Source organism: Aspergillus sydowii (assembly GCF_001890705.1).
Source record: "Aspergillus sydowii CBS 593.65 unplaced genomic scaffold ASPSYscaffold_2, whole genome shotgun sequence".
Classification (NCBI taxonomy): Eukaryota; Fungi; Ascomycota; class Eurotiomycetes; order Eurotiales; family Aspergillaceae; genus Aspergillus; species Aspergillus sydowii.
The window spans coordinates 3,273,742-3,291,764 of record NW_024467860.1 but is presented as its reverse complement, the minus strand read 5'-3'; the positions used below and the strand labels follow the sequence as shown (position 1 = coordinate 3,291,764).

The window sequence follows — 18,023 nt, the reverse complement described above, 5'->3', positions numbered from 1 at the left end:
AAGCACCATCGTAGACCAAAAGACTCTGTACATTGACCCTGCCAAAGCCACACTGGCGCAAGAGTTCGCGCCCACGATGAACCGGGAATTCCGCAACCACCATGACACTCAAATCTTAAAGGCGCACGCTGGCTTCCTGTAGCAGGTGTAGAACCGCAGAGAGCGTCTTTCCAGTCGCGAGCACATCGTCTACCACGACCACCGACGCCCCTCTGGGAATTGCATCTCGACTTAATTCAACCCTGGTCTCTGCTGGATTGGTGGCCACCAAAGCTCCCATGTGCGAGGGAGATCTCTGGACCGAGACAGTAGGTGGAGGGAGCTTTCCAGCCTCGCGAATCAGTACCAGAGGCTTGTCGACCTGGTCAGCCAGTGGCGATGCATAAACAAATCCGCCCGCCTCGCAGCACGCCACGACGTTGATTTTTGCCCAGTCCCCAGCAAAGTGAGACCGCAGTAGCGAGGTACAAAGGGGAAGACCGCCAGGATGTTGAACGATGTTAAGCACATGTCGGAATTCGATTCCTGGGCACGGGAATTCAGGGACCAGTCGCATCATGTCCGCAAGGCGCTGTAGATCCTCGTGGAAAAAGGGAACCAGACGCTTCTCTGCAAATGCCTTTGCAGCAACCTCCCCGGGCTTCTCATTGTTGAATGTCAAATTGGGCGAGTAGTCCAAGGAACTTTTGGGAAACCCACGATCGAAGAAAGCCCGATGAGTCCGTCGCGTCTCCTCACTGGAGGTGATCCGGACCTCGAGCAGTCTGCTTGCCGGTACTAAATGCGCAAAGGAAGCGACGGGTGCATTGTCCCTCATCCCAGTAATCAACAGCACATCCACGTTTTGCGACTCGTTCACCGTCCGTATGAAATGTTCCTCTGGTAACCAAGGCTCATCCCGCACCTGCGACTTGAAAAAAGCCGTCAAAGCCTGTCGGTGTTGCTCCTTATACTCGCGGTCGTAGAGCAGGCGAGTGAAATCCGCGCCACTAGCTGCAACGTATTCTTGTTTAGCTACGTAGCTGATACTAGCTGTCCGCACGCTCCTTTCCGTGCTTCGGCCGAACACTGAGGCCCAAATCTCAGCACAATAGTCTTTGCCTATACCGGCTTCACCAGTGACCAGAATGATGAGCCTTGGATTGCCTGCGATTGTATTCTTTGGCAGTTGGCAGGCGTAGGCGAGTACGTTCTGCGGGTCGACCCGTTGCTTAAGACTTGCGAGGCGCGACAAGTTAGGGCCGAAAGCTCGCGCCGCCAAGGGTGTATCTCTGGGGTCTGGTCCGAGGTCTGCTCCGTAAACCCCGCAGCCCAAGGGTAGTATGGAAGAGGCAACTTGGTAAACCCAGTCTACAACTGCGCGGGCGAAATGTGTTTCGTCTAGCTCGCGTGGCCAGACGCCGGTGATCACGCATGCAAAATCCCAGTCTCGGCAGCCGAACGCAGTCGCATCGGGAGACACGTCGCCCACAGCTCCTCCGCCGTGAAGTAGGTGAAGATAGCAAAAAGGCGAGGGGGCAGTCGCCACAGCTGCTGCAAGGACGCCAACTACACTGGACTCCCCGATATCTTTCAAGAATAAACAGCGCTTGAACGAGGATGTTTTCCCGCCGCCGTGTCCTCCGTGCATGCCAGATATGTACATGTCGACCTCGAATAGGCCGATATTATCCACAAGCTTGGAACTCGTCTCCGGGCCTAGAATATCTCGTCCAATTGTGCGCTGTCCATTGAATGTCACCCCGGGGCCATCTGAAAAAGCTTCGAACATAGCCACGCCAAGACGCAGTTTGCCGGCCTCGGAGTAGAGATATGCATCAGCAGAGCAATTGCGAGGGAGCTTCCTAACGATGCCTTGATCAAAATCGTGAAGCTTGCAGCGCACGGCAAGGGTGTTTCTGAGCGGGACTATCCAAGTTTGGACAGAGTAGTTTGGAGCTGCGTAGGCCTTGAAAATAACACTTACTACGATGCCGATGTTGGTCCCGGCGCCTCTTATGGCCCAGAGTAGATCGGTTTCATTATCTGGGCGGATGGCACCAGCTGGTCGGTGTTCATTTGGTACATGGCCGATGCATAGCACTTTGCTAGTCTGGACACATACCAGTACAGCACCGACAATGGAATCGCATGCAAGTCCGTACATTCTAGCCAGATGTCCAATGCCGCCTTGTAGCCACAGTCCCGCGCCAACGCTTGGCCGGGCCCCCAACGGTACTGTCATACCCGCTGCTTTGGCGGTGCGGATTATGTCGACTGAAGTACAACCAGCTCCCGCGACAATTATCGAGCCGGAGGTGGAGCCACCATCAGTTCTATTGTCCTCGCTTGCTGATGTAATGTGTACTTGATTAAAAGCACTCATGTCGACCCCCACAACGCTGGGCCATAGGCAGTGGCCGCTGTGCCCTCCGCCAACAACAGTCAAACCGGTGCCGTGCTTTAAAGCCCATTGGACACAGGCCTGGATGTGTTGTATTTCTGTCGGCCTTACGACAGCCGCTCGGTGATGCAGTCTGGCCTCTCGGCTTTTGATGGTTCGTTGCCTTTCCAGCAACGGAAGTTGCACAGTGAGTTCCTGCAGCTTTGCCGCGTGTCTAGTAAAGGTGACCATGATTTCGGGGGAGCTAGACTCGAGCTGGCCTGGGTAGGACTTATCGGAATGGCCAAGAGAACGGCACTTGTCGCGCCATTTGCCTTGGATTGCGCTGTCCTGTACAGTGAACCCAGCGACGAAAGAACTAAACTGGTCCAAGGCCTCGTCAGTGTTCGGTATCCGAATTTTCCCTGTAGGGAGCGGAGCGGTGCGATGACAGACCAAGCTACCCAGCTCTCGCAGGCCCCCATCTCGATGGAAGACCACGACCATTGCGCCTTCGGGTTGTTCGCGAAGCATGTTCACCGCTAACTTAATGATATCGGCTTTGTGCTTAATGCCTTACAAGCTATGGCAAAACAGCACGATGTCAAATCGTTCATCAGGATAGGACCCTGTGTACTCGGCTGGCATAAACGGGGCCTGGTGAATATCGGGTGGTTTCTCTAAACAAGGGAATGGGTGCTCCGCCTGGGAGCTGGGGCACAGCCATTCTCGCATCTTGCTATGAAAAAGCTCATTCGGCTCATACGCAGCGTATTTCGTGATTTTCCTTCTTGCCCGGTCTGAGAGATGTCCTAGGATACTTTGCGGGCCGGGTCCAATTTCCAGTATTGAGACGTGGGCGTGCGAGTCGAAGACGGGCCCCAGTAGCTTGGATAGCTGTGGAATGACGAAATCTCGGTAAGACGTCGATCCTGGACCCTGTAATAGGAGATCGAAGGCAGAACTGTACAGTGCGTCGGACAACGTCTGATGAAGCGCTGGCGGTGGTGTATCGGCGATCTGCCTAAGGGCGTGTTTGAGAGAGTCTAGAGTGGCCATGGCTGTGGACAGAAAAATTTGGAGTCTCTCTGAGGCTCGGGAATGTCAGGTTTGTCTGCGAGATTCTGTTACGTCGTCAGTATTGTGGATATTCTTTTGCCTTTGCTCCAACGCTTGAAATGGCGTCTAACACAGTAAAGCCAGACTCGCTATTACGACAGTGAATGCTAGCCCTATCGGTCTAGTCCAATTGACAAGAGATAATTCAAAAATACCTTTTAGTGTTCCACCCGGCTGTTGGGATCTGACCGTGAAATCTTCACCGGTTTGGTGGCTCAGTTCTAATGTGCGTAGCATCGAGATTGGCTAGACGCTAGGCACCGCAATGGGTCCTCTTGTTAATAGCCAGATTGACAACAAACAATTAGAAAATTAGTAGTGAATGTGCTGGTAAGAGAAATCCTTAGTGATGGAAGAGAAAGAAGAGAGTTGAAGAGTGAAGAGAGTGAAGAGAGTGAAGAGAGAAAAGAGAGAAAAGAGAGAAAAACACAACACCCCTCATATTCCCTCTGGCGTCCCCTTCTCCTGAACACATCCGTAGATCTTCTCTACCCTGCAAATGTAGCTTCTGTTTGCTTCTTTCCTACTCAGTTCAACAGATCCGATCCTTATTTCACTTCAGCCACTCCTCTGCTGACTCGTTACGGTCAATTGCGATCTTTCCCGCCATGGCAAACAAGAGCGGGCTCAAGACAACAATCGTTCCTTGAACAGTCTGCACTGCAAGCCGCAGCCGAATGGGCAAATGGCGGACAATTCCGGTGGTGTATCCAGTCCCGCACAATCCAACGCCCAGAACCGTTGCCTCAACCCAGGGACCAGTCTTCACGCGGTGTTTTACACGAGGCTTATGGCAAGGTAAATGGGCGCGGTTAGAAAAATCAATTACCCCGTGAAGAGGCTTCTGAAAACGAGCTAACTACTCGATAATAGCAACAGTGACTCGCTCCAGCCTCGAAAGCCCACCCACCGGCAGAAAATGACGACAAACAAAATAAAGACAACGGATTATGGCAGTTGGTACTGGTCACTGAGGCATTACTCCATCTTTTCACAGTAAATCAGGCCGCAGTTCTGCGACTGCTCGTTCAAGGCCATACAAGGAGTTCGTATACTGCTGACCTACGTATCAAATAGCTATAAATTGCTCAACTCGGGCATATCATAGACAACATCCGGCAGGTCGACACCTATCGGAGCTGTCAAAATACCAAACTGATATGTGAATCCTGAATTGCGGTCACTGTGCCCGAAGAAACCCACGATCTCCTCATCGTACCGCGGCTTGAGTTCAAACACAGGATCATCTTCCTCTTGCTCGCTTTGTTCATCATCCTCGTCCCAGTCATCGTTAAGACAACCCCATTCCTTACGATTGCTCAGCGTCATCCGGATCCCGGATAGACTCCCCCACTCCTTCCTGTTCTTACAAACTAGCACTCTGAAAATAGTTTCCCCAGCAGGAATATCGTGGGCTTCTGAGGCGTGTCCCCCGAAACGATGTTCTCCCCCACGATGCGCATTTCGCGCAGGTCCACAATTCTGATGACTGCCATCTTCATAGTGAACGACTGCGCCGTCCATCGTACTCCCCACCCGGAGATCAATGGATGTCGCGCGATAGAGTTCGCCATCCTTCTTCGAGCGGTATTTCAGGAGCACAGCCCAGGGGATAAACTGGACAACGTCATCTTCGCGGAAGCTATCTGAGGCCACTGAATGTTTGCGCAGAACCAGGGTGCTGCCCGGGATCCGGACGTAGGGCTTCTGTTGCAGGAGCTGCCAGGCATTTGGAAATATTCGTTCTGTACCGTTCATGCCGAGAGTTGTTATGTAGAGCTGCTGGCGGCGGTCGAATTGTTCAACCGTCGTGTCGATGTGCAGGGTTGATGGAGGGCCGTAGTTCGCTTCCTCGTTGATGAAGTTGTACTCCTTGGGATCATCCAGGCCATTCTGGACTTTCACTTGAGCGAGTCCTGCCTTGCACGATATCTTGATTATGGCGTCTGGTTCATAATCCCTATGACCTTCTTCGACGAGGCTACTCTGCATCTCGGAGTTGGCAGCGATGCTCACAGTAGCGTTCTTGAATTCGTTGGAAACAGGATACTCGTCACCAGGCAGTGCGAAATGCGGCAGCAGCTTGAATTTCAAGACGTCGCTTAGATCCCACTTCGCCTTGTTGGTTATTCCGTCATTCCTCTCGTGCTCGATGAAGTTCATCGCCCAGGACTTGCTATACCCTCTTGCCATGATCCCTGTTGTATGACCCGCGCCAAAGGCATGGCCAACCTCATGGAAAAAAGCCCCCTGGCCGACAAAGCAAGCTGCACTTGCGGTTCTGCATTCCCAGTTATCGTTAGAAACATTGTCGCCAGGATACCGTAGATCCGTCAAACAGGCAGGTATTTCCTCCAGAAACCGCGGCCAGGAGTAAGTGAGATGACTACCAAAGATACCCAAAGACAACCCATAAGGCTTATGACAACCCAGCGCAGCATGGCCCAGCAACAGCGACCGCTCAACATCATAATGCGAGTCGAGCAGCATCCCCGCCACAACAGGCTGAGTCTTCGACTCAAACGGAGGCCCCGATTTCAACAGCGCAGCCTCAAAATATCCATGCAGTGCATCCCTGTCGTTACCACGGCGGTTCTGCTGCGCAACTTGCGGATCGCGAAGCTCGGCGACTGTCTTGTCGGATCGGATTATGTGCACCTTTGGGATTAAGCCTGTGGGATTCTCGCCATTGTGTCCAGCGCGCATAGTGGTATCAACACCCCATTCCTCATCCAGCCTGAACGTGCGCCTGCCCAGGCCCTTCTGTCGGAAATCCTCAGCCGTCAAAGCTTGCCACATATACGCGGCCATACGGAACTTTGCAATCGCCGCATCGATACCGCTATGCGCCGTCGATACAGCGCCGTACTTGGACGGCGGACAGTCAGTTAACAGCGGCGAGTCGCAGGCGACCAGAATCGCTAGATGAAGAGGCGGCAGTTGAAGGAGAGGGATATAATTCAGAATCAGCTGTACTGAGTCGTGAATTCCCCCGGCATGGTGCAATTGCAGGATAATCTTGTTGACGCCGGGAGCGAGCATCGCGAGGGCCTTCCAGTGTCCGTTGTGCAGTGGCCAGTGGTGGACCGGCTGGGATTTGTTGAAGCTGTCGGTGACAGAAACGGACACGAAATTTGTTTCGTATGCATAGTCGAATATTTGGCATTCGCCATGGATGGCGATGCAGGATTGGTGGACTTGTTCGCCGTCTGTCACACTTGTGACTTTGAACTCGCGCTTCTCAACACTGGTGGGTTTGACCCGCCGTTTGGGGGGGTTGCGAGTGGATGGGGTTTCAGACCGTTTTGTCATTGTAAATATATCTGCGAATGAATGTAATGGCGAAGTTTTCAATTTTCAGGGGACTTGGGCTGGTTTTTATCTCCAAGAAATCCAGACAGGTCTAGGCTCCTCCAGGCAGCGGCGGATGCCTGACTCAGGCTAAAATTAGGCCTAGTCAGATATACGCAGCCAAAATGTATTAAATAACGGGTAGAAGCGGCGGTATATATCAGTATCTACTGGATCAGTTCTGCGGGCACTTGAGGAAATGGGTCCATGGTGGATGGAGGATAGTAAATAGAAAACTGGCATATGCCATGCAGCTACTTAAATATTCAATCAAAAACATGTTCTTCAAGTTTATTTACAATAATAGGTTGCCAATTATGGAACACTAACTTTCCGTTAACGTTTTTATATGTATAATAACGCTTAACTAAATCCAGTGTGCCCAACACCAACCATATAATACATCTACAGATCATAGCTCAGACAAGACTCAATGAAAGACAGACCACAACAGACGATTGCATTACTCGCATCGGACACTACTGCACACTAAAAACATGTTCTGACCCAGAATCGGTCCGCATCGGGCTCCGTTCGCGCCGTCTCCCGATGAAACAGCCGCAGCTTATATCCCTAACTCCCCGGCAATCTCCAACTTCGGCCAATTCCAGTATTCGAAAATGGCAGACCATAAACCAACAATCATCCTCATCCCAGGTGCCTGGCACAAAGGGCCTACCTTCGAACCAGTCGCGACCATCCTCCGTGACCAGGGCTACGAAGCCGAAACAATAACCCTCCCTTCAGCTGGCGGGCCTGCCTCGACAACGGCATATGATGATGCTGAGCATATCCAGAGACAATATCTTGAACCCCTTATATCCAGCAAAAGGAACGTCATCCTGTTGATGCACTCATACGCCGGCGTCCCCGGAACAGAGAGCGTCAAGGGCTTCGCGCGCAAAGACCTCGCCGCGCAAGGGAAGAAAGGCGGCGTTGTTGGTCTCGTCTATCTCTCTTCGTTTATAGTTCCAGCTGGAGCGAGTGTTGCGACGCTGTTACCTGGTGGACTAGACAGTTTCATGACAATAGAGGTGTGTATTTAATCAATTTCCCAGAACTCCTGCTGCCAGCGCTCATCCGCATACAGGACGATATGATGATCCCCAAGAGCCCCAGAGAGACGTTTTATAATGACCTCGATGATGCGGCTGCAGAGAAATATCTGGCAGATATTGTGCCCCATGCGCCTGCGGCCATGTCCACGCCGCTAACGTATGAGGCGTACCGAGATGTGGATACGAGTTATATCTTCTGCACGAAGGATACAGGGTTTCCACTTGTTGGACAGCAAAGAATTGCTGCCATTGCTGGGGAGGACAGGGTTTACTTGTACTCGGTTGATGCTGGCCATTTTGCTATGTTGAGTAGACCGGGGGATGTGGCGAAGGCGCTTATGAATGTTGCCAACAGGGTTGCGCAGGATGAACTTGATAAATTGTGATAGTAGAGATTACTTACTCCAGTCGTATTTTTACAGGGGTTTTAGTCAAGAATGTATGATCAATTGATTTCTAGGCTCTATACTAGTTGAGTGCTGAAGGAGACTGCAGATGCGAACCATCACAATCCGTCAAACGACAGTCCAGTGCCCTCAAATTTCTCCTTGCAGAGCTCATCGAAGAACTCATTCTGAGCCACTGTGAACTGCTCCTTCCACGAGCCCACCTTGCCCTTGCGGAAGAACTTGTCAAACTCCTTGACATCGCCGAGTACATCATCCGACTTCATAGTCTGGAACTCAACCTTTTCCAAGATCTCGTTGGTTTTCTCCTCGCTCAGTTCAATGTTCAGGAACTGAGCAATCTGCTCCAGAATACCGACAGTATCCTTCTTAAGATCCTCGTACTTTAGAAACAGAATATTCTTGCTCTCGCGGTGCTCCCACCAGCTCAAAACATGATGGAACCAATCCCCCCGCTGGACCTGTCCCATAACGAACTGCTCAAACCAGTGGTTCCAGTCCCCCTCATAATACCCGGACCAGGACTTTTCCTTCTCGAAGTGGAAGTACGAAGTAATCACATCCTTAGGGTTCCGCGCGATATAGATATACCGACAGGCATTATCGGCCGGGACACCACCAAGCCCCATATCGTATGGCATATGGGACTTGAAAATGCGCGGATCACTCGCCCTTTTGAGGTCCCCTTCGCTACGAGGATAAGTCCAGCTACTCTCGACCCAGTGCAGCGAGTCCCGAAGACTGGTACCCTGGTTCTCGGTCATGAGGACCAGGATGTAGGACAGCCAGGTCGATCCGGACTTGGGGAACGAGGTGAAGCAGATATCAGACGGTTTGGTCTGGACGCGGCGAGACAGGGCGTACCTGTCCGGTGTGACATAGGGGGGCATGACTCGGCCCTCAAGCAGGCGGTATTTGTAGCCATGCTCGCCGAGTTTCAGGCTGTCTATGTCTTCGGCATGTTGATCGTCGCTGTATTCGAAGACTCGAAGCTTGGTGTCTTTCTTTTCATTGGTGATTGGGGGATTGGTCGAGATTCCGGGTGCCATTGTCGGGGACGTATAAATAGGGGTAGGTATGAGATCACAAGAGTATATTATCACGCCATACAGCTGTCAACAGGGAACGACGCAGTTTAAATATGCCTTGGGACGCATATTGATCAGTGCCAGTCAATCGTTTCTTCTCACCTTTTCCTTCACATCATCGTGCAGATTCACCTTCTCCACAGCTGGCTGGTATGCATATGCAGTACCACCACAGGTCTGAAACAATGAATATTAGAGGACAGAACCCACAGGCCAAGGAGATCATGAGGTTCAAACCTCTGCCCTGTTGACTGATCGACAACTGACAACGAGTCCCACGAGTCCACGACCAGCCAGCCATCTCGATCGCCGATTAAAGGTTCAACACCAGGGCGATCCGATGATCCTTTGTCCTTCGCGCTGTGATATGTCACATCATTCCTGGTCTGGGATCACAGTGAACATCATTCTGCAGACGCAGCTTGTTCAATGCTGTCTATTTGCATTACATTTAAATATCCACATGGCGGTCAAGGGGGACAGCAACTGCAGGCGATAACGAGGTCACAGAACTCTACAGTTAACAGTAGTTCATTCAAATGATCCACGCGAGATCGGCACTAACATTTAATGGCAATCTATAACAGTTCAACAGTCAACACAAATGTATTTCATTTTGTGCTATACTTCAACCTCAGTGTATATATATATCTAATGTCCACAATGAGCACCATACTGGCAAACAATAATCCTCCTTCAAGTCGAGCACCTATATAAGTTACTATCCCGTCCAGTTAATTAATTAATAACTGGTTATATTATACTTTATTATAGTTAATTAACTATAGCCAAGCCCGATGACTAATTGCAATCTTACCACCGCACACAACAACGGCGTAACCCAGACTCAGGGACTGCAGCATAATCACCACCTTGAATCTATCAATGTAATACATGGCAACTACCGGTACTCTCCGCAAAAATGGCCAGCAACCCTCCTGCGAGCCGTGTCGCACCTCCAAGCTGCGGTGCGACCACGCAGTCCCCGTCTGCCAGCGCTGCATTGCGCGCCAACGAACAGACCAATGCATCTACCATCCCTGCCCACTAACAAAGCCCCGCGAAAATAGACAGAGAAAGATCCAGTCCAGACCCCAAAGGGCAAAAAGGACAACCGCTTCGGTTGAAGCTGAACCCGACAAGCTCTACGACTGGACAAGCAAAGCCCCTTCTGTGTCCGCGCGCATAGCCCAGAACCAGACTCCCAACGAGGGCGAGGAAACGTTCCCATCGCTGAGCTTTCTAGGTCCAACAAGTCATTCAAGAGACTTTTTTGAGAATCTCAAGCACTTTGGATGCGAGTCGCTCAATGATGTTGGTATTGCCGGTAGTGCGCCGGTTGATCCACGCGATGTGGAGGTTGGGGCGCAGATCCTGGGCCTGCTCGAGCATGACTCGTTTTATAAAGAGTTACTTGATCGGAGGTTTGAGCTGTATCATGGAATGTACTTTGGCCCGCCTCTTGCCTGGGAGGTGCTGGCCAGGCTGAAGACGCTGTATCAGGAATGTATTCGCGGTTCGACTGCAGCTAGCAGACAGGCGAGGCTGCTGGAGTGGTCGAAGAGTATATTCCAGAATACTGCCTCTACTATTGAGACGCATCCTGATATGACACTCAAAGAGTACGTTGCAATCATCGCACCGAGATGGGAGACGATCGGGACGCTGCTTGGGTTTGCTGGAAGGGCAACATATCAGATCAGCCCGAACGAACCAGTGCTCCGTCAGGAGAACATGCCAGGAAAGGACAAGGAAGGATTTCGCAAGATCAGCTTGGCAGCACTTGATATGTGTCTGCAATTCAGCCATAATCTAGGGATAACAAGCGATCCGTTGGCCTGGGCGACAATCCTGCTTACCACGTTCCTCGCTGATATGCATGGGCCTACTGGTAGGATATACCTTCCGGACAGACAAGACTTGCTAAACTGGTAGCAGACTCTCGAGCATCCAAAGCCGACGGAGATGTAGCAACAGTGATATTCGCCCTCGGACTTCATCAAGGCAAAGTCGACGAGCGAGCGCCGTTCTTCCTATCCGAACTACGCACTAGAACCATTGTGGCAGCATATTTCAACGACAAGGAGCTAGCGACCTTTCTTGGGCGTCCTCCACGTATCTGCCGCCGCTACTGTAACCTTCAACCTCCGGTAGATCTCGCCTGGGATGACGTGGTTGCCGACGCCCCTGTCCGCGACGTTGCACTCCAACGTCTGGGACCGGATGGCTGGGACACCCAGGGAGATCCACGCGGCGAAAGCTCAAATCCAAGGGTTATCCTGCTCATGGGCATTCTGAGAGAGATGATCTTGGAAGTCTCCCTGTGCTATAACGTTGACGATCTGGAAGGCATGGTCAAGTACGTACTCTACCTAGAGTTGTGATCTGTTACTGATACTATACAGGAAAATTCGCTATGAAGCAAACGAGCTGCGACTAGGCCTCCCAACCTTTCTCCAGTGGTCTCCTGAGTCGGGGAATACGCACTCTGCAGCAGCTTCCCTGCATCTCGAGTTCCTCTTCCAAGAACTGCTCCTCTCTCAAACCGTCGCGAAACGAACCGGTGAGATCGCGGACTCATGCGTCGACATCTCCCGCCAGATAATCAGTCACATCTTGAATATAATTTCAAAGCAGGTCCGGATGGGCAGCGTTGATTACCTGACCTGTAACGATGTACGTACGCAACCTGCAATTGCTTTCGTCCCACTTAATCACAATTAACACAGTCCAGCTCTCATATATTGGCCTCCCAGCAGCTGGAGTCCTATCAAAGGAGCTCCTCCGTCAATCCCACTCCCACAGCATAAACCCCACTTTCCCCCGATCCGAAGTCATCCAGAACCTGAGTATCTTCGCCGCACACTTGGAGACACTATTCCCAGATCGAGAGGGTGACCATGAAACGCGCACGCGAGGCCTCTGGTTTATTCGCTCTGTTCTTGATGCTGTGCTCAACCCTCAACCTGCTGCCTCGGTTATTGCCAACCATCCAGAGAACATCGGTAATGCACCGTCTGCCGTTCACTTACCTGGACCGTCAGTTGTGGCTGCACACTCCGAGGCCAATGCCCTGGGTGAGCAGGAGCTGGATTTTGCGGCGTTGTGGGAGGAGATTGATTTCGACTGGGACGGGGATAGGAGGGTTTTTCTTAGCTAGGGTATCTGTTTGAACTGATCATTTAATTGTATATACCCCATAGTGCACTCGAGTATATGATTTCACGGAGATAACCAGCACGGGCTTGCAATATTACACCATAGGCACTGGTGGCCTGGAAAGACAGGGATGCGAGATTATTCATGCCAATCCATTTTGAGGCTCATCAAACTCATCACACCACAGTCTCAGAGAATGTCGGCTTAATGTTATGCTAGCCCAAATACGTGCGAGTGGCTATGTTCTGCACACTGCCACACCCAGCTGGCGAGCTCCCATTGCACGGGCAATCTCGACCAAAGGCTGGCGGTTACACTGGGGCCAACTTCGCAGGTGGCCCATCCAATAAATATCATCGGAGCCGGGGTAGGCAGAAACAGCCTGCTACGAGATTTTGCACATCCCTGTCGAGTTTTCTTCCTCAGCGCGTAAGAGTAATGATCAACACAGCCCCTGTCGAATCCCCGAGGGGAGACGCAGAGTAAGCAACAAAAAGCAGAATGCTTTTGCTCAGTTTAAATTATATAATGGAACAAAGCCCCTTTGTGATTTATGTTTGCGTTTATTCATTCAATCCTTCAACTTAGGGCTGCGAAACCCCGGCGTCTCAATGCCGGAAAACGAGGAACGACCAGGTCCGCAGGACCCGATCCAGATTTTCGAAGAAACTGGTACCACTCTCGCTTTATTTTGAATTTGAGACAGTTTGAGCTAACGGATAGGTACAGAAAATGGGTGGATTCATCGAGGTTCGGAACTGGCTATCGTAGAGGTCCGCGGCTCTGGGAGTATTGTTTGACAAAACGCTGACGCAGACATAGAGAGAATCGGTCGCAAATATGGCCATGTGAATGAATAAAATGCCGGCTCACAATGAAATACTAACAAGAATATAGATTCTGTCCGACCGAGGATGCAAAGGGACACATTGACTACAAACACTTGTTCCAAGAGCCATTCTGGGAGGTGATAGACAAGGACCTCAATGGGACATCCCACTGCCAGTATGACTATACCGGTAACAGAGTTACGCCAAATGGTATGTTATCCCTCCCCGAGCTCTATATCCGTTAACCCGAGCATTATCATGGAGCTGCTTCAAACTGAAGCGCGTCAACACTGCGACAGAACACGAGTGGAAGCAGCCTAGCATCCATATCACTTGGGACCACCAAACAGGGAGGCAAGTTGTATACATCTTCGACTTTCCACTCTCGGGAGATAGAACAGAGTGCAACTTCCTCAAAGATATTCCCTCTATCGAAGCACGAAAACATAATCCCTTCGCTTGGCACGCAGCCTTTTCCCGGTCCATCCTACAGGAATACGAAACGACATACTGGGACGTCAGAAATCCCATCCGAAAACATGAACGAGTTAGCTTACCACGCCAAAGGCTCGTCCCTGTAGTCACTAATCAACTTATTATAGAATAGCCGCCACCGCTCCAATATAAACAAGGAGTCCTTCTTCACGGACCTCCACGACTTCGCCCGGCATGCCTTCCACTATAGCGAGATCATCGGTGTAGCCGAAAACACTCTTTCCCGGCTCATCGAGGAGCAGGGCCGATGGCGAAGGGAAGATGAAATTGCGATAAGAGAGGGAGGGGCTATACCTTACTGGTTGGACTCGCATCAGGAGCTTCTCCTCCAGCAGAAGAACGCGTTTGCCCTCAAGGCGAAGTCGAAATCTTTGAACGAGCGTTTGCTAAATGAGATCAATCTGGTACGTTTGATATTACCGTTTATTAACCATGTAGGATGCCGCAAACTGAACAGTGGTTTAGGGATTCAACCTGGTCCTGCAGGCTGATGGCGAAAGGATGAAGACCATCGCGTTTGTCAGTATGGTGTACTTGCCAGGTACTTTTGTTTCTGTATGCATGAGTCCCGTTTTCCCCTATCAATACCTCATCCTCTAGTCAACGCTAACTAGGCAGGGTGTCTTTGGGACAAATTTCTTCGACTTCGACGCTCCATCAGAAGGCGGATGGGCGCATTCGCATTTCTGGCTGTACTGGGCTGTAGCCCTTCCCTTGACATTTGCAACAATGGGCGTTTGGCTAGCGTGGCACCGGAGGGCTTGGATCCATCAACAGTGGGATTCGCTGTCGCTGCTACACGGCAAGGACAATGCGGATTCCGGAGGACTTCAGAGGAATGGGACCGAGCTGAGTATCTTAGGGCTGGCGAGGGCAGTTACGGGGCTAAACAGGAAGAATGTAAAGGGTAAAGAGAGTGTATAAGCTGAGATAGATGTTTGTTTACTGGTTGAATTCGGTCATTGTATGGGCATGTTGAGATAAATAACCAGCTTTCCCTTACTATTGGATGTATCTGCCATGGATTCAGTTGATAAACAAGACAAAGACACATGTACACATCAAGAACGCCATTAGCAAGTCCATATCAACACACCAGTGTTCAGTCCACTCGGGTGCGCTGTTCGCTCCGCACAGGCAAAGCATGCCCCCCCAGGCCTGCGAATGACCGCACTCTTTCCTCTCTCCGCGCACCATGCCCGCGCCAGTACCTCGGCTCCAGTCCCAGTAGCGTTGATGATTATGACATCGACGCCATCTGTATCCTCTGCCGTAAGATCGTGGAGGGATTCAATCGGCCAGATCCTGTTCGTGGCATACCGGTAGAGCTCTCTTCGGTGCACCGCGTGGGCCCCCTTGGGTCCTGGACTACAGGAGGGCACAGTGACAAAGACAGGGTTGGTCGAGAGCTTGTAGGTTATCAGCTCGTCACTGTTGCCAAGCTTGAATACCACCTGCGCACGATAATGAAGATCCTGATCATGGTCGCCTTTCTCGTGGTCTGTAGTTTCAGACTGCCGCAGCTGCACGGCCTTCATCTCACAGGTCCTGGCCTGCTGCTGCACGGGGGGTTCTGGGATGACCCAGTTATGGGGATCACAGATATCTGCACTCCACAACTCTGGGTCCTCGTCCGGCTGAAGCCGGGTGTCATCATGACGGTCCGGCAGGGGGAGGGAGCAAATTGCGTCTCCTGAATCATAACTATATTGCACTGCCAGTCTGAGTTCCCGTGTCTCGAGATACACATGCAGCGGATGACTCTGGGCAGGCCCCGGAATGAACTCGACAGGGGGACACGGTCCAATCCATCCGCAGAGAGCGATGACACCGGGAAGACATCCGAGGGCCCGTCCAAGCACGGTCCGCGCCCTCCAGTACGACTTGTCCTGGAGAGACAAGCCACAGTCATAGTCCGGAGCAGGACTCAAGACCTTACTGATGGACGGGGTGCAGAGGATAAGAGCGGTCATTATCTTGCGCGCAAACCATTTCCCAGGGAGCACCATGCCAAAGAGCCAGTCATACAGGTCTATATGAATGTTGCCGTCTTTTTCGAAATTGCTGTAGGCCTTTCCGCTGTATATCCGAGTCTCCTCGATCCACGGCCACTCGAGCTTCTCTGCGAAAAGGAGCAGTCCTTCCACCTGTTGCGCATGAACGAGGGAGCGGACAACAGTATTCTGTATAGGCATAGCAAAGTCCTGTTCGAGATATTCCCTTCGGAAAACCTCCCGTTTGAGGACATCAGTTTCTGTATCGATGATGTCGAGAAGAGCCTTGTTTCTGGCCTTTGCCTCGTCCAGTCCGCGTCGCATTTCCTCCGTGGCTGCATCTGCGGCGATAGCTATGGCCTCTTCGTAGGCTTGAATGGCGTCCTTTGCCCTGTCCATTTTCATAGAGGCAAGGCCGAACCGGCACCAGGCCTCTGCAGATTTTGGATCCAAAATGGTTGCAATAAATGCGTCACGCCATGAGGCGTCATACCTCTCTAGCCCGTACAATGCGGCCGCTCGATCGTGCATATAGACGGCGTTTGGCTGGTTCAGACCCGAGGCTTGTGTGTAGAGCTCAAGCGCCTCAGCGTAATGCTTTTTGGAGAATGCCTCGTCTCCCTTGCTCTTGTACTCCTCCGCCCGGGCCAGTGTCTCTGCTGGCGGTGGTGTGTCTGGCAAATCCAGCGTGGGCCTCACAGTTGCAATGTCGATATGCTTCAACCACTGGTCTGCTATAATCATGGAGGCCACAACACCAGAGTTCAATCCGGGACCCCAGCTGACTGTGCGAGAATAGCCCAGCCGCAGGGCCAGCTCCTTTGCAGTGATGACCTGCAAAACGACGTCCCACAGCCCGCCTCTCGGTTTGGCTGGGTCTCGCCACTCCTGGCCCACGCTCGGCTTGCTTCTAAAGTCAATACTCAGGTCTCCAGAGTTGAGTATCCCAAGGAGCTCAAAGATCTGACCCTCCGTCCGCAGTGTAAATGCCGGGCTGGCATGCCGTGATCTGCATTGACGCTTGTTAGCTTGTCTATCCAGTATGAGACTTGAATACTCATACCCTATCTCAGGAAAAAACTCTACAAGGTCTAGAAGTCGCTTTTGAGGATCCCACCCCAGCTCGCCCGTGTCAGTCTTGAGTTCATGGACCCTTCGATTTAGCCTTTTGATCGGTATCGAATTGACGTCCATACAGGCAACGCGGACTCTATGCCAGCGGGGGAGGTGGGTTTCTTCATAGTCCCAGGCATCCAGTGCGAAGCCATCTGCTGAGACTGTCCCAGGGTTGATATTCTCATATTCGGGGTGGCTCTCAACATCGAACAAGACAGAATCCTCAGAGTTTTCCGTGTATCTACCGATGTCTTTGCCCTCGGTGCGGATAAATCGCTTCTTCTTGTACAACGCTACTCGCTCGACTATCAGCCTTGGTTTCTTTCCGTATGAGCCTGACTTACCAAACGACGCGTGGGTGGGTTCCTGGATGGTCCCATCCCCCTTAGCCCTTTGCCAGTCATCATCATCATCCCTATCTCGCAGCTGGTAAATCTTCACCCTCGTCGAGTAGGCGTGCGGCCCGCTAATGCCCAGTTGAAGGGCCCCAACATTCCTCTGCATGCGGAACTCCTCTACTTGTTTCTCAGGTGGCAGTGCAGGCTTTGCAACGGGTGCTGTAGTATTGTGAGAAACAGTCTCAGCGTCGTTGGCGATGCCGCTATCTGCATGGTCTTCTTCTTCATTGTCCCTTGCCACGGGAGAAAGATCTGTTTCCGGGCTCTCTTCCACATTATCCAGGACGCGGGTGCTTATGGTTGGGTCCACTGATCCAGCGCTCGACGCCACGTATGAGTTGGGAGACACATTTCCCAAGTGTGTCTGGGGAAGAGTGCCAGAGGGACTATCATCAGACATGGTGCCAAAGCTTCTTTTCTTCCGCGGGCTGTCTGAATCTTTTCACCGGTATTAATCTGAAATATAGGAAAGAAGTTGAAGTGTTCAGAAGGGGCGAGGAGGGAGGAGGGTGTCAACGCTAACTTCCCCTCGCGCTGGGACTGACTCGAGCAGGGTTTTATACGAGGTCGACAGCCCTTGGCGAGGGCGTTCAACCAATCGAGATATAACTCCCTTGCACTGCAATTATAGAGAAAGCAGGGCGTC

General features: G+C 51.6%; 7 protein-coding genes across 7 annotated transcripts; 3 read left to right on the top strand and 4 right to left on the bottom strand.

The window, feature by feature from the left end:
• Positions 1-115: 115 nt before the first annotated feature.
• ASPSYDRAFT_28569 (uncharacterized protein) lies at positions 116-3,421 on the bottom strand (the record flags this gene model as incomplete). Its single annotated transcript, XM_040844531.1, has 2 exons — positions 116-2,929; positions 2,963-3,421. The coding sequence occupies 2 exons, from the start codon at positions 3,419-3,421 to the stop codon at positions 116-118; spliced, it is 3,273 nt and encodes a 1,090-aa protein (XP_040706764.1).
• A 755-nt stretch (positions 3,422-4,176) lies between these two features.
• On the bottom strand, positions 4,177-6,825 carry ASPSYDRAFT_41664 (uncharacterized protein). The gene has a single exon (XM_040846321.1). The coding sequence runs from the start codon at positions 6,791-6,793 to the stop codon at positions 4,559-4,561; it is 2,235 nt and encodes a 744-aa protein (XP_040706763.1). The 5' UTR covers positions 6,794-6,825; the 3' UTR covers positions 4,177-4,558.
• Positions 6,826-7,278: 453 nt separating this feature from the next.
• Positions 7,279-7,932, top strand: ASPSYDRAFT_41663 (alpha/beta hydrolase). Its single transcript, XM_040846320.1, has one exon. The coding sequence runs from the start codon at positions 7,453-7,455 to the stop codon at positions 7,876-7,878; it is 426 nt and encodes a 141-aa protein (XP_040706762.1). The 5' UTR covers positions 7,279-7,452; the 3' UTR covers positions 7,879-7,932.
• A 204-nt stretch (positions 7,933-8,136) lies between these two features.
• Positions 8,137-9,842, bottom strand: ASPSYDRAFT_677403 (sulfotransferase domain-containing protein). The gene is made up of 2 exons (XM_040850414.1): positions 9,623-9,842; positions 8,137-9,562 (listed from the first exon to the last, which is right to left on the bottom strand). Exon 2 carries the CDS (start codon positions 9,344-9,346, stop codon positions 8,396-8,398), a length of 951 nt encoding a protein of 316 aa, XP_040706761.1. The 5' UTR covers positions 9,347-9,562; positions 9,623-9,842; the 3' UTR covers positions 8,137-8,395.
• A 437-nt stretch (positions 9,843-10,279) lies between these two features.
• On the top strand, positions 10,280-12,545 carry ASPSYDRAFT_144575 (putative chromatin structure remodeling complex protein RSC3; the record flags this gene model as incomplete). The annotated part of the gene is made up of 4 exons (XM_040841445.1): positions 10,280-11,276; positions 11,321-11,748; positions 11,900-12,061; positions 12,120-12,545. The coding sequence occupies 4 exons, from the start codon at positions 10,280-10,282 to the stop codon at positions 12,543-12,545; spliced, it is 2,013 nt and encodes a 670-aa protein (XP_040706760.1).
• Positions 12,546-13,478: 933 nt separating this feature from the next.
• On the top strand, positions 13,479-14,793 carry ASPSYDRAFT_143050 (uncharacterized protein; the record flags this gene model as incomplete). The annotated part of the gene is made up of 5 exons (XM_040841305.1): positions 13,479-13,584; positions 13,626-13,951; positions 14,010-14,273; positions 14,335-14,424; positions 14,488-14,793. Coding segments are annotated over 5 exons (1,092 nt in total), but the record flags the coding sequence as incomplete, so codon positions are not given.
• Positions 14,794-14,942: 149 nt separating this feature from the next.
• On the bottom strand, positions 14,943-17,798 carry ASPSYDRAFT_129738 (uncharacterized protein; the record flags this gene model as incomplete). Its single annotated transcript, XM_040840542.1, has 3 exons — positions 17,324-17,798; positions 16,927-17,272; positions 14,943-16,872 (listed from the first exon to the last, which is right to left on the bottom strand). The coding sequence occupies exons 1-3, from the start codon at positions 17,775-17,777 to the stop codon at positions 14,943-14,945; spliced, it is 2,730 nt and encodes a 909-aa protein (XP_040706758.1). The 5' UTR covers positions 17,778-17,798.
• Between the last annotated feature and the right edge of the window lie 225 nt (positions 17,799-18,023).

Excerpts from the sequence above, each read along its gene's own strand:
- ASPSYDRAFT_677403 (XM_040850414.1), bottom strand. The coding sequence starts at position 9,346 with ATGGCACCCGGAATCTCGACCAATCCCCCAATCACCAATGAAAAGAAA.
- ASPSYDRAFT_41663 (XM_040846320.1), top strand. The coding sequence starts at position 7,453 with ATGGCAGACCATAAACCAACAATCATCCTCATCCCAGGTGCCTGGCAC.
- ASPSYDRAFT_41664 (XM_040846321.1), bottom strand. The coding sequence starts at position 6,793 with ATGACAAAACGGTCTGAAACCCCATCCACTCGCAACCCCCCCAAACGG.